A 14,587-nucleotide genomic window follows, 5' to 3' on the forward strand; every position below is an offset into this window, starting at 1 on the left:
CTTTTTTTGTTGTGCTTAGAAGTGCTAACCTCTACCTCCTAAGATGCCTGCAGAAAAACATGTATTCTCACTTAACTGAAGGCTTTTCAAGTTGCTTTGATACACAAGGATTTGACACAGATAAATAATATTTCAACAAAAAAAAACTCACCAGACTAAAGCTCCGGAGATCTAGATTTAGTTCCTAGACATTCAAAAGGCTTTCTGTGTAACCTCATTAGCTAAACTGAACATTTTGCTGCTGCAAGAGCTACTCTGGTAGCAGATCAAATGTGAAAGCTTTATTGTTGCTGACTTTTTCCTTTTATTTATGGCATTTTGTTGAAAGTCAGACCTTTCTCTTGCTCTTAGCTACATAAATACTTTGCTGTATTTTAAGTAAAGTGTTGTAACAGATGCCATTGAAATAACAGTGGCAGCCATATTTGTGAACAGAAATCAGTATTTTAAAAAAATAAACACTCATATGTATACATAAACTAATCCTCATCACTTAACAGAGTATCCCAATATTTCATGTTCAGTAACACATTTTATTATATTGTTTTCCTGGTATAATAGACAGAGAAATCTTTCAAATAAACATGAGTTTACCTTAGGCTACATCTTCATGGTCCACCTGGCACTTAAGTTAATGGTCAGACTTGGTGATCTTAAGTGTCTTTTCTAACTTTAATGATTTTATGGTTCTAAGCCCATATATTTCATGATAATGTCAAGCTGAGTTTCCTTTCTTTTACAGCCCAGTTCACAGCATGGATGTTTAGGCTGCTTGCCAATCAGCTCCTAAAGCACTGCTATTTACAGTGCAATGTTGTACGGTACATAGCCACAGCTTTTAGTTTTCCTCAAAGAAAGAGTGACGATTTCAAGATATACCAATAAGCAGCCCAGCTATGCAACAGAAAGACAGAAAAAAGCAACTGGAACCAGCACAAGTGGCATTTATAATAACAATTCTTGGTTTTGCTTTTTGTATGAGCTGGCACAGGTAAGATGCAGGAACAACCACAAAACCACAGATGAAATGCAATAATAAATTCATTCTCATTACCCGGCCAACCGGGGAAGCCCTGAAGCAGAACCTGGGCAGGGGAGGGGACACAGCTGGGGATGCAGACACTGCAGAGCTCACTCCATGCCAGAGGATCACCCAGCCTACTGTATTGCAGGGTTTGCACAGGTGTAATTTACCACCCTGCTTCTGTCTTTGCAGCAGCAGGGCAGGGATCTCAATCATGTCTGACACTGTGCCTCTACCACAGGCCTATGTTATCTAAACACAGATGTTTGACTTGTTCAACACAGAAGGCAAAAAACTTACTAGCATGATATGTGGGTTTTGACACCTGAACTGCACATCATTTGACTGTGCTTACAGTTCTCCTCAGCAGCCGTCTGATTTTTTCCCAAACATTTGCTTTGTCACCAGAATTCACTCAATTTCAAAACCTCTTATTTAGGCATTCATTTCTATCTATGAACTCTGACTGTGTTTATAGGTAAGTCTTCCTGAACCCTTATATGACCACATCAAATGCAAGCCATAGAAGGTTTGATGCTGTCTTAGAGCACACTGTCAAATTACAGGATCTTTGACCTTCCCCACAGTCCAATAATCCACAGTCCTATGAACCAATACTGCTATTATTTCAAGAAAGCTTTAATTAATTCCTTGCATTACATTTTCCCATAAGTCTCTTATGTTTGCTTTTCCTCATTCTCTGTCTCTATACACAAGCACAGACTGCTCCTCTTTGTAAACAGCTCAGCAACACCATGTGAGCTTCTGAGAAAGGTGCCAGGCCCTCATTAATGACAACCACAAAGTCTCCAAGGCAGAGACTTAAACTCAGACAAAGTGTTGTGCCAAGGCACAGGATTTCACCAGCTCACAAGACCTGAAATTTACTGAACTATCTAAATTCCTGTATCACCTGACTGAAGCCTTCTCTTTTGTTGTAAGAACTCCAGCAGAGAAAGAAAATGTGCTGCTGTCCACTGGAAGAATTATTTAATCGTGAATAGTGAGGCCATAAAATACATCAAATAAACTACAGTTTCATTCTGATCAAAAATATTAGAATTGAGTAAGCTCTTTCAAGGGCTTCATAGGAGTTTTAATCAAAGCCAGGAAAGTTGTTTGCCATTTTTACTGTAACAATGAGGGATCAGTTTGTGGTTGATTTTATAGCATAATTAGGAACCTTAGGGTAAAATTGCAACGCATATCATTTACCTGTGTGTCTCTACAAATAAAAATCAGTGAAAACATAAATTTGATCTCATTCCTCTTTTCTTCTTATTCTTCACTCCAGAAAAACTAGAAAACTTTGGCAAATGCTGACAAGAAATTATGAGAATCCTCTAAGAAGTATTAAACAACACAGTACCCACTGTAAATCCTGGAAGGCTTTTGCATTTAAACACCTATTTATTTTTATGCTAAATTTCAAGAAGGAATTTGGTATAAAATTTTATCTTTTAAACATCAAAGGACATTATCATTACAAAAATAACCCATTTCTTTTTTAAAGTACTCTGTGGAGTACTAATGGCACCCTACCATAACAACATAAGAAACTGTATTTTTCTCTTTTAACCTCAAATTCCCCAAGCTCAGTAACACTACTGAAAACATTCTCACACTTAATGGTTCTAAGAAAATAACAAAATCTGATTTCAGCTGAACAATACAACACTATTTTAACTGAAATGAAATTATTTTTTGAAAACACTTTGGTCCTTTGAGGGTGCTTTTTTTTTAAATCCTGGATATATATTATAAGTAGAATCTATATGATACTGTATATTGTTGCAATATACCTATATAGAGAAAGAAAACATTCCTATGCTGAGTGTATTGGGTTTGAACAGCAAGGTTTTGCTAGCAGGTTAGTCTACCAGGGTGGCTTCTTTGAGACGCTTCTGGAGAAGCTTTCTCACATCCTACAGACAATACCAGCCAGCTTCAAGATGGACACACCACTGGTCAAGCTCGAGTCAATCAGTGACAGCAGTAGCACCTTTGGGATTATGTATTTAAGCGTACAACAGCAACTACAGCAGGAGTGAAGGGCTGACTATGAGAGAGGACAGCCCTGCAGACACCAAGGTCAGTGCAGGAGGAGGGGCAGAAGGTGCTCCAGGTGGAAGTGCAGAGATGCCCCCAGTGCAGCCCATGGTGAGGCAGCCGTGCCCCTGCAGCCCATGGAGGTCCAGAGTGGAGCAGAGATTCACCTGAAGCCCCTGGAGGACCCCACACTGGAGCAGGTGGATGCCTGAAGGAGGCTGTGACTCCACAGGAAGCTGATTTTGGAGCAGGTTTGCTGGTAGGACTTATGATCCCACAGGGAGCCCATGCTGGAGCAGCCTGTTCCTCATAGGCTGCAGCCCATGGGAAGCACCCACTCTGGGGAACTCATGGGGAATTACAGCCCATGGAAAGGGCTCATGTTAGAGAAGTTCATTGAAAGCTGTCCCCTGTGGGAGGGACCTCACACTGGAGCAGGGGAAGAGTGTGAGGAGTCGTCCTTGTGAGGAGGAAAGAGCAGCAGAGATATGTGTGTTGAACTGACCACAGCCTCCTGTCCACATCCCCCTGTGTGGCTCAGGGTGAGGAGGCTGAGAATTAGTAACATTGAGCCCATGATGAAGGGAGAGGTAGGGTGAAGGTGTTGTAAGATTTGGGTTTATTTCTCACTCTGTTATTAATTGACAATCAAATAAATATCCCCCAAGTAGGGTCTGTTTTACCCATGATGGTAACTGGGGACCAATTCCTCCCTGTCCTTATCCCAACCCATAAGCTTTTTGTTACATTCTCCTCCCCCAGCCAGCTGAGGAGAGCAGTGAGAGAGAGAGATTAGTGGGCACCTGGCATCAAGCCAGGGCAAACCCAGCACAGAAACAGAGCAGTTTAGGAAACAATATATGAGAACGGTGAAATGCTTTAATGGACACTAGTCAGTGGAAGAAAAAGCCTTCCAGAATTCAAACAGAATTACGATAGCACAGTTCTCTTTTTAATGCTTTGGCCTTTGTAGTCCCTGAATTTATTAAATCATGCCAAAAGACTTAAAAAATTCTATGCTTAACTAACAGCTTTCAGACTATGAAGCAGAAGAATTTTTGCCCTTCTACCTGAGCCATGTCTTTTAGCTCAGAATGTTTGTAGTGCAAGATCTAGTCCAAACCCACTTCATTATTAACATAGGAAGATTACTTAAATTATTAAAAACCTAAACAGACACTGTTTTTTGCATAAGATACTTAAAAGATCTTTAAAGAGACCAAAATATTTGAACTTCAGCAGAACCTGACAGCTTGATCAATTTCAGCCTCAGAAAATCACCTTCTTAATCTCTTAGTTTCCAAGCAAACTGGAGATAATAATACCACCTCCTTCAAAAGAGTGAGTATCTAAAGATTAGTTAAGCATTACATAATTCATCATATTTGGTACATTAAAATTATTTCCAGGTTCCTTTGATGATTTATGCTTCCTACCTGGCGCCACGTGTTCCCACAGTCAGATGTTATGTACATCTCTTCTTTATACTCAACCAGCTGCGACCCCAGGTTACCTGTCACAAAAGAGGAGAATAATAGGGTTGCATCCACATGAACAAGAGAGATTGGATCTAGTCCTGATGCCAGTCTGAGTAAGAAGTTTCCAGGTCAGAGCAAGAACTAAAGACAGTTGAAGAGGCTTACTTCATTTCTGGTAGATCCAGTTAAATCCTTTAAAAAAACACATATGTAGAATTTCAAAGTCTTCTTTTCCATTGCTAGGCTGCCCATAGGTGGAAGCAAGGAGGCTTGATTCTAATGCCAAAATGCAGAACTCAGACCAACATTTTAGTTTTGTTGCTGCATGCTGAAAAGTTATTATGAAACAACATGTATTTAAGATATAACTATGAAACATCCATAAACTCAGAACTTTTAACCTTAATCATATTCTATAAAGTTATTCACATTGAACTCAAACTGTTAAAAATGAAATATTTTATCTTTAAGACTTGATGAAGTTGTAGCTAGACTAGAATCTGGTGAAATATGAAAAATGAAAAGTGGGGACAGGGCTTTTGAAAAAGAGTAAATACAAAAGAATTGAAAGCAGAATGATTTGATTTACCTAAATATTAACCAGGAAGTAACTGAATATTTTGAAAAATAGCACTGAGGAGAATTCAGGTTCCTGCAAAGTTAACAGAAGTGTTAAACCTGGGGAAGATGATAGCAGATGCAGTCCCAAATACAGAGATCTCCATCTTTTAAAATGCAGTATTTCAAATAGCATATTATTAAACCACCAGGCAGTTTAGTGTTTTAGTGGAGAATCATTTATGGCACAATATTCCTTATAAATGATATCCTCCTGGGAATTTTGACTGAAATACATGTTTTGCATGTTTTCACAGTAGAAATAAGATGAAAATTATCAGATCCTCTTAAGCAGAAGAGACAATGAAAGAAAACACTTGACGTTAGACTAGCACTGTGAAATTTCACTTGTGCATTATATAAATAGCTTGTTTTAACCACTAAACCAGATCGGTTTATGCAGAGTGTGCTTACAGGTGCTGAAAGGTTCCCAAGAGGAACAGCAGCACCCATTGCCCAAGACACACACTCTATTTAGACCATCAAGATTGCACGTGCTCTGCTCTTTAATAGGATAACTCTACATCATTTACCCTAAATATATCCTGGACAGGACTGGAATATTTATATTGAATCAGGGAAATTATAGGAGTCAGTTAATTCCTTTAAATTGCATCTAACACTTCAGAAGATGCCATTGCCCATTTTTGGGGTTTTCTTGGGTTTTCATCTTTCCAACCCACTGCACACTCATTTGTCAGATAATTCAGCACAGATTTAGTTGGTCATAGAATCACAGGATGTGTTGAGTTAGAAGGGGCCCATCAAGATCATTGAATCCTACTCCTGGCCCTGCACATGAGACGCCAAAAATCACACCATGGGCCTGAGAGCATTGTCCGAATGCTTCTTGAACTCAGGCAGGTTTGATGCTGTGACCCTTTCCCTGGGGAGCCAGTTTCAAAGCTCAATCACCCTCTGGGTGAAAAACCTTTCCGTGATATCTAACCTACACCTCCCATGAATATAACCAAATGAAATAGTTCCAAAAGGAAAGCTTTGCACATTAATTCAGTTATATTTTCCCTCTAAATACAGGTTTAAGATTCATCTGATCACTAGAAGGAGATATGAATGAGAAATTGCTCTCTCAGGGCTGAAGGAAGGGAAGATTTGATTAACTGCGTTTAAAAAATACATTTCTTTTGCTATTCTTACCTTCCTCTGTTACACTTTTCTCTGCTCTATCACCTGCAAATGGGTATATTCTTGTGCTTCTGCAGGTAATCACAGTATGTTTTCTATAGGATAGCTGAATACAGAAATATTTGCTTGCTAGAATCTAACCTACTGCTGCCAGTCTACACTCTTCCTTACACAGATAACTTTAATGAATGCACTGTTAGTTTTGCTCCTGAATAAATGCTGTTTATTCTACCTCTTTTCACCACTTACTGATTTCTACTTGCATGAGCAGGTCTTTATTTTGAGCATTGCTAGGATCTGCACTTCAAAGAATTCAGTGGTAAATTGCCTTGCTAATGGAAAATTAGTCTGTAAACTAAACACCACCTACTTGTGCTTCATTAAAAAGCCTTTTCTATCCAGCTGATTTAGTAATGATATTAGCAACAGCACTGTAATTGCAGCTCTGTTAAAAGACAAACATGACTTCTAGTTTTATTTTACCTTTACTGTCTTTTCTTGGTAAAAGAGCAAAAGGAGTTAGTGGGTTGAGTTATAATTCCAGAGACTTTTCATTCTGCCTAAACAACAAATGATGCCAACAGGAACAGAATCTGGGACACTGCTTTGGAAAAAAGGACTTCAGTGATGCTTATCTTTGAAAACAGTCCATCCATGGGCCAAGGATGGAAGCCCAGAAGTGGTGCATGCAGGATCTGCTGATTGCTGACACAATGTTTAATTGTGCCATTAATGAAGGCTGTAATTTTCATTACTTCCAGGTTTTTTGGGACACACAATTATATGACATAGTTTTCCAAACTTCGTAAAATGAAGTCTTCAAGCAGACAAAAAAACCCCAAACAAAATCAAACCAAACCAAACCAAACCAAACCAAAACAAAACCACCTTTCTGTAAGGAAGGATAAAACTTCTCAGTGCAGTTGGAGTTTGCTCTGTTGGTACCACAGACTACGGCTTGCTGAAAAAGTGTCAGTGGATTAAGAAAGAAGGAGCAGGCGGGGCCAAAAGAAGGAAAGCTGCAGCACCAGGGAAGACAGGCAGGCTCCTGCAAAGTGTAGTGGAAAGCACCCATGAAGCCAAATCTGAGACGTGACAGGCAGAAGGAAATTTCCACAGGAACAGATAGTGGTGTATAAGTTTTATAAACCACAGAAAAGTCACTCTGAAAGCTGTTAGCCTGAAAAAGCAGAACTGGAATTAAACCAAGTCTTTCAAAGATCTAAGTGAACTCCCTCCCATTTTTATTAGCAAACCTCTCTATTTAACATGTGTGACACAAGAATTGTGAGTTTTCTCTAGTTAAAAAGTTATATTGTTTTAACTTTATTTTTCAATATGCTAATAAAAATAACTTGAAAGATTTGGAGCATTTTGTTCTTTTTGAGATTTAAAACAATATGCATAATTTTAGGCTCTAGCTACCTTGCAGAGTGCCGTGTTACTGGATAGGCCAGCTAACTCAACTCAGTGTGTAATGGCACCCCATAAACCCGTTTACAACAGCTCCAATTCGCAACAAATGAAATGCAAAAAATCCTGACATTAATAACACTGCAAACAAACAACTGCAAAGCCACAGCAGCACTCAAAGCAGAGCTGAGAAATTCTGAACCTTTCCATGACATATCTGAGGAGAATTATAAAACATATTTGTGGTAAGTGAGGCAGCCAATGACATGTGAGCACAACTGACATTGTGATCAAGTGACATGAGAAGGTGAGAAGGTATCAGTTATGTTCAGCCGAAGACTGGAAGTCAGCAATGTTTATGTACCATTCCCACCATGTCCTGAAGCGTTTGGGGACCACAGCCCCCAAATATCAGTGTGCTACTTTGCCTAGTGGGCCACACCAAAATCTGTGTTTCTTATTACAGCTGTAAATACCTGCAGTAACTCCTCAGGTGTGCCATTATAGCACAGAAACTTTTCTATCATTTTAGTGGGTCTGTGTTAGATCTCAAAATCCATTTGGGGGAACAAGTAAATGTAATCTAATAAACTGCTGGCAACTCAGGCCCATACTGAAAAAGTTACTGCAACCAGAATGGGTAATCAGCTGCAGCCATGTGCTGTTTTGGGCTGTGGTAGAGTTAATTTTCTTCACAGCACCTGGTACAGGGCTCTGTTTTGGACTTGTACTGAAAAGGGTGTTGATGAGAATACAAAGATGTTTTCAGTACTGGTGGGCAGTGCTTACACAGAGTCAAGGCCTTTTCATCTCCTCACCCCACTCCACCAGTGAGGAGGTGGGGGGTGCACAAGGAATTGGAAATGGGCACAGCCAGGAAAACTGACCCCAGCTGACCTGGGGATATTCCAGACCATGTGTCATCATGTTAAGCGATGAACTGGGGGGGAGGTTGGTGCAGGGGCATTGCTCAGGGACAGGCTGGCAGCAGGTGGTTGGAGGTGAGCAACTGTTTTCATTTACATCACTTCTCTTTCTAGGGTTTCATTTCTCTCTGTCCTTTTTCATTTCATTAAAATTTATTATTATTATGTTATCTCAGTTATTTAGCTGCTCTTATCTCAATTCATGAGTATCCTCTCTTTTACCCTCACAATTTTCTTTCCCCATCCTCATGGAGGGGAAGTGAGACAGGAGCTGTGTGATGCTTAGTTGCTGGCTGGACTTAAAACCATGCCAAGGCTATATTAGCCACAGCTACAAATGGAACCATTCTAACATTCTAATCTGAGTGCCCTGAAAACACTTCTGTCACATGACACAGAGTGTTTGCCATCCAGTTTCACGAAGTTTTCTTTGTAATACAGAAATTTCTAAAGTTTTCCTTACAGTATTTTGTATTCTTTTTGTAACTAAATGACTCTAATGTGTGTGTCTTCTCCAGTGCCTGGGGAATGTCATACACCTGAATTGTCCTTAAATACTCTCCCAAAGCCTTTTGCCACCAACACAGCCAGGATTATGTGTTAGATGCACTGGGCCTGAGTCAGTTTTGCTCTAACACTGCTTCTATTCAGGAAGCAAAAGGAAACATTTTGGCCTTCATTTTTCAGTTTTTGATTAAGAACAGTCATTTTTCATTTCCGTTACTTGCATTCTTAGAAACCTTTTCAAACTGTGCTCTGGGATACATGAAATCTTCTTTTGCTTTTTCACTTGTTCAGAGTAAAGACGGATTTTAAGTAACTGCATAAAATCACGTGTTCCATCCTTGCAGAGAGAGCAGTACCAAAATCTAGAATACAGAGGCACTAACTACCGTTCAGCATAGTTCTCCAAGCTTTCTGTAACTCTGAACATGACAGTTTAGCACATGGTAGCACAGAGATGTGAAAGAAAGCCATGTTTTTCAGTGATGTCTGGCCAGCAAAGCTCTCTGGAAAGGTGGTACAGCTGTGAGAAACACAGCTCTCAATACAGATCTCAAGAGAGTCAGATATTTTGGCAGGTTTTTACTGGGTCACAAAAAATATGGAAGATTACTTCATTTAAAATTTACCACCAATTTACATGTTTTAAATGCTAGTTATCGCTGTGTTTACCCATATTTTTATATGTGACTTTGGACATGTTTACAGTAAGAAGAAATAATCCCCATATGCAACGCTTAGATAATCCTTCTAATATGGAAAATCTTTTCCAGTCACTTAAATTTAGCATCGAGGCAGACACCTACTCCAAAAAGAGAGATGTGTCTTGCCTGGATTACTGGTAATTAATACAGTTGTAAGATGCCTTCAGGCCATGCACAATAAGTTAAAATTTCATGGTTTGCAATCTAGTAGTCACAGTATAGAACAAAAATAAATGCAATTTGTATTTAAATCTCCCAGACACACAGTTTTGCCTGGCAAGCTGAAGATATGTTCAGATGAGGGAGTGGAGAATCAGAATTTAGGCATGTTACAAAAATTTAAAGGAATTTAAGAATGTTCACTCCAAAATGTACTGGGAAATGCTCAATCATCTCCCTGTTCCTATATCCATTTTTTATAGAGGCATCCTACTATGCTACTTCTGTGAAAAATTATAGAAATTCATCACAATGTATGCAATTATATTTGGCCCTGAAATGACAAAAAGTAAACAACTTTCCCAGCACTTCCTCCATTTGTGTGAATGTGCAGGATTTACTGCTTGCTTGATTTGCCATCTGGATTGGAAGTTATGTAGGCAATTATTGTAAACTAGCACCTGAAAAAGCTACACTTCTCTAAACATTTTTCATAAAAAAGTCCTTAGCAAGTTTATAGTAAAAATTTACACATCAATTGACACACATTTCATAGCTGATGCTGTGAGAAATAGAAGTTGTTGCCAAGATTAAAATGCACAAAAATCAAATGCAAATGCAAAATCCTATTGCATTTCTTAAAGAGAGCAAAACAGTTATTTAAAATACCACTTCTGTATGCAGCTACAAAATTTAATATTCTGTCTGAACAATTTATATTTAGTCATAAGCTAAAAATATGCATTCCTGAGAACTGTTTATGCAAGTTAAACAGAATGGGGTTTTTTATTTGTAAACATGAGTTTTAAAAGATGCAATTTTAACATCTTATTAAAGATGTTAAATTTTCCCAATTTTCTAGGTGTTAATGCAGTTTACCATTTAATTAGCCCTTTTTAAAATTAAAACAATATTCAGTAGTCTCTGATCTCTGATTTTTCCAGCATTTTCCATATCAAAACTGTACTTAAATCACAGAATAGCTTTTCCATTACCACAAGTAGCTGTGTTGTCTAAGCTTCATAGAAAGAAGCCAAAATCCACTTTTTAAAGGGATTTTTTTTTCTTTTTGATAGATAGGGTTCTTATGCTTAGACACCATATTTCCAGTTCTTTTCCACAGGCTTGCATCACTTGTTTCTACCCCGTGGTTACACTTCCAGGAAAAAAAAATAATATTATTTATTGTCCTTTAGTTTTTCAGCTAATGGGAGTTTTCTTGTCAATATTCTCTATTTCCATCAACTGCCAAAGAGGCCTTCTTAGCACCTGCTCACTGGTCCTGAAAATGGATTATCAGAAATGTACACAGTTGTATTAGTAATATCACTGTACAGTATTTTGCCAGAGTATTAATATTTCCCTCTCTCTGTTGGCAATTATTTACCTATTTCACCCTGAGAATAATTTTTCTTTTTACAGCACAAGGCACTGATGATTCCTAGACATGCTGTGATTGCCTGACATTCACAGACCTTTATCATCTTCAGTCATTTCCAGAAGATGTGCTCTCCCTAAATCTAACAGTAAAATTCCAGTAGTGTGTGATATGGCCCAAATAATCTGATTCCTGGACGCACGAAGAACCCAATACTTATGTTGATTTGTATAGGATTATCAGTTTCAAGGATCAGGCCAAAGGAAATTCAAGCTCACTCTATGTAAAGAATTTCTGATAAGAAGTGCAAGTTTACAAGGGTATCAGGTTTGCCAGATGAGACTGAACACATGCCCTGAATCCAGATGACCTGGGCATCCAAATAATGTAAATGCAAGTCAAAATCAGAGTTGATTCAGGTCATCTTTTGGCAAGGGGATGCAGTTGCTCTAAGGTATTTTTAAGTCCCTTTGGTCTGTTTTCAGCTACAGAAGCTTTTCTTCTGCTAGAAGAAAGACACACTGCACTCTCTTGGGCAAATTTTTCCCACTTTCACACCACCCCTCCCAGCTTTTTAGGTAGCTAAAAGCAAGGTGGCTTGCAACTGAGCAAGGGTGCCTTCTACCATTCCCATCACATTACTGGTTGTTCCACAAGCAAGTCAAATTTAACATATTAGTTCAGTTCTTCATGATATCAGGATGTAATCAAAACTCCCTCCTGATCCTGTTGAGGAAAGCTGTTGACAAGTTCTCTACCTGGCAGAGTAAGACAATGTCACAGTGATAAAATGTCACCCCATTCTAGAAAGGAATTTAGGGCAAAATACTCTTCTACAACCTGCCCTCCATAATGTTGTCTCAGAGAACAGTGCGCTTCAAAAATATCTACAAACCCCAAACAAAAGAAAACAAAAATAGTGCAAAGACAAAGAAAAATAAAATAAGAATAATGGACTAATTAAATGGCATGGCTTAATTTGCTACTGGAAGGCATTTCAGCATGATATGATGACGCTAAAATTAAAAACCTACATTTCGAATGCTTTCATGACAAAAGAAGACATTTGAAATGGAAGATATTTTTTGAAACGTATGAATTCATAAAGTTTGACCTGAACACGTATTAGGAATCTATCCACAAGGGCACTGCATAAACTCTTAGTCTCAATTGTAACAATAGAAAAATAGCAGCATTTCACCAGGTAGGTCTGTCTCCAGTAAAATACTTCAAACTCCCTTTACAGTACAGAAAAACTTGAAGTCTTCAGTTATATTGAAGATTACAAGTACTGATAGTTGTCATTCTCTTTAAACACCAAATATTCTCACCTTGACATTCTCAGGAAACTTTCAACTTAGTAAGCTATTTGTCAGAGACTATTGTAAGACAAAGTAAAAGTCGTTTTTCATTAAAAACAGGTACACTTCTATGAAAAGAGAAGCCTACATGTGTGCATTTCACCTAAACATTATCCTTAAGAATAAAATAATACAGTTTTAAAAAGCTGTTAGAATCCTTAACATTTAGACAATTTTGAAACGAAACAGAAGATTAAATAAAATGAATAGATGGATTATAAAGATACAAAGCTAAACTGAGTTATGTGAGTATTTTTCTTGATGAGTGCTCAACACTGCAATGGAATTTCCTTTATTAAATTCCACTTCATAGTGACAGGACTCCATATGTAAGTTATAATGGAGAAGCCACAACCAGCATTGTTCCTTCCCAGCACAAGGACATATTTGCCTCTTTCAATTCATCTCTCTTCAGGCAGAAAGGAATTAATAAAAATTACAAGACAAATTATCTGTATCCAGGCTTAAAGAACAAATGCTTGACCACTGTTTCCATCATTTTGTCTGGGTTATTCATGATGCTGGAGGGCGTCCATATCACTTCCAGAGAAAAAGAATGCAGGACATGTCCTTCAGCCACCATCACACCTCCACAGCACACTAATGGGGAAGGAGGTACTGCACAGCACAGCAGAGCATCATGGACTCAGGTGACTGAGACAGATCTGTCTGAGAAGACACAACTCTGGGCCTTCCATTAACTTATATTGAATTGTTTGACCAAAAGATTCCATAAATTAATATCCTGCAGGAAAGCCTTGTTCTGGCATTGTTTGTAGCAGGGTATCCTTACAAATCCAAAGACTAGATCTACAAAGAGCCCCTGCCACATTTCAGGTCTTAAAAAGTAATGTCATGCACTTACCTGCCCCCATAATGAGCCCTGGTGCAGTGTCCTTGGTGTGCACTGTGCCTGACACATAGGGATTGTCTGCCCACCGGAGATGGAGGTGAAGGTAACAATCAGGCTTGTGGGGGAACAAGCAGAAAACAGGTTTTAAAAATCACTGCTACCAGTTATGCTCCTACAATAAATGAAAGCCCAGACAGAGAGCAGCTTCAGCAATGTATGTCTTCAGAAAGAAAAAGAATGGCTGCTTCCCATGGAGGCAAATTCCAGCCTGAAGTATCAGTCTTCACTTTATAACAAGAATCTCTGGTGATGACCGCATAGTGTGCCACTGTCTCAATGAAAAGATTTCCAAACTCAAAGAAGTAAGCATTATTATATAAACCCCTTTCTAACAGAATTATTGCTTAAAAATGTTAACTTACAGCAACAAGTATTGCATGTCTGTTGGTCCCAGGTAAATGGTAAAAACAACTGTTTGGGCTGAAATGCCTTTTTTAGTAAAAAAAAAATTGGTATGAAAAATAGCATAATGACTTTAGGACACATCATGTCTCCTTGCTAAGCAACTTAATGCTTCTTGCCCTTTGTGCAGTGCACTCAAAGGTCATATAGTTCCCAGCAATGTGACCAGGAGCTTTACCAGGAGCCAGCTGCCAGCACTGCCTGGGAGCTGCTGCCACTGCCATTGTCCCACTCATCACAGATCGGTCTCCACCAGACCCTGCAGGCTGGAACCTTGCAGCACAGCCCTGACCTCTTCAAAAGGGAACCAGCAGCTCCAGGCCTCCACTTCTGCCACGTGGAGAGGGAGTAAAGCTCTGGCAGTGGCAGGACTACAAGCATTTATCTTGCCCACCAGTGCAGAGCTTTGAGTCCCCAGGAGCAGAGATTCAGTGAAAAATATACAAGGTTTTCAGTACAGCCTTGCAAATAACAAAATACTATGGGCACCTGGGACATCTAAACAAACAGAA

At 38.9% G+C, this 14,587-nt stretch overlaps 1 protein-coding gene across 1 annotated transcript in view; it reads right to left on the bottom strand.

Annotated features, from left to right (window-relative positions):
* The window catches only part of SORCS2 (sortilin related VPS10 domain containing receptor 2), a 229,772-nt gene that overhangs the window by 54,915 nt on the left and 160,270 nt on the right, over positions 1-14,587 (bottom strand). Inside the window, exons 9-10 of the mRNA XM_066184899.1 lie at positions 13,626-13,728; positions 4,510-4,586 (exon numbers count right to left, since the gene is read on the bottom strand). Of these exons, the coding sequence (XP_066040996.1) occupies positions 4,510-4,586; positions 13,626-13,728 (180 nt within the window). The remainder of the gene's footprint in view (positions 1-4,509; positions 4,587-13,625; positions 13,729-14,587) is intronic.

The sequence above is a fragment of the Chamaea fasciata genome, unplaced genomic scaffold (genome assembly GCF_029207755.1).
Source record: "Chamaea fasciata isolate MVZ Bird 193981 ecotype frontalis unplaced genomic scaffold, bChaFas1.0.hap1 SCAF_6, whole genome shotgun sequence".
Lineage (NCBI taxonomy): Eukaryota > Metazoa > Chordata > Aves > Passeriformes > Sylviidae > Chamaea > Chamaea fasciata.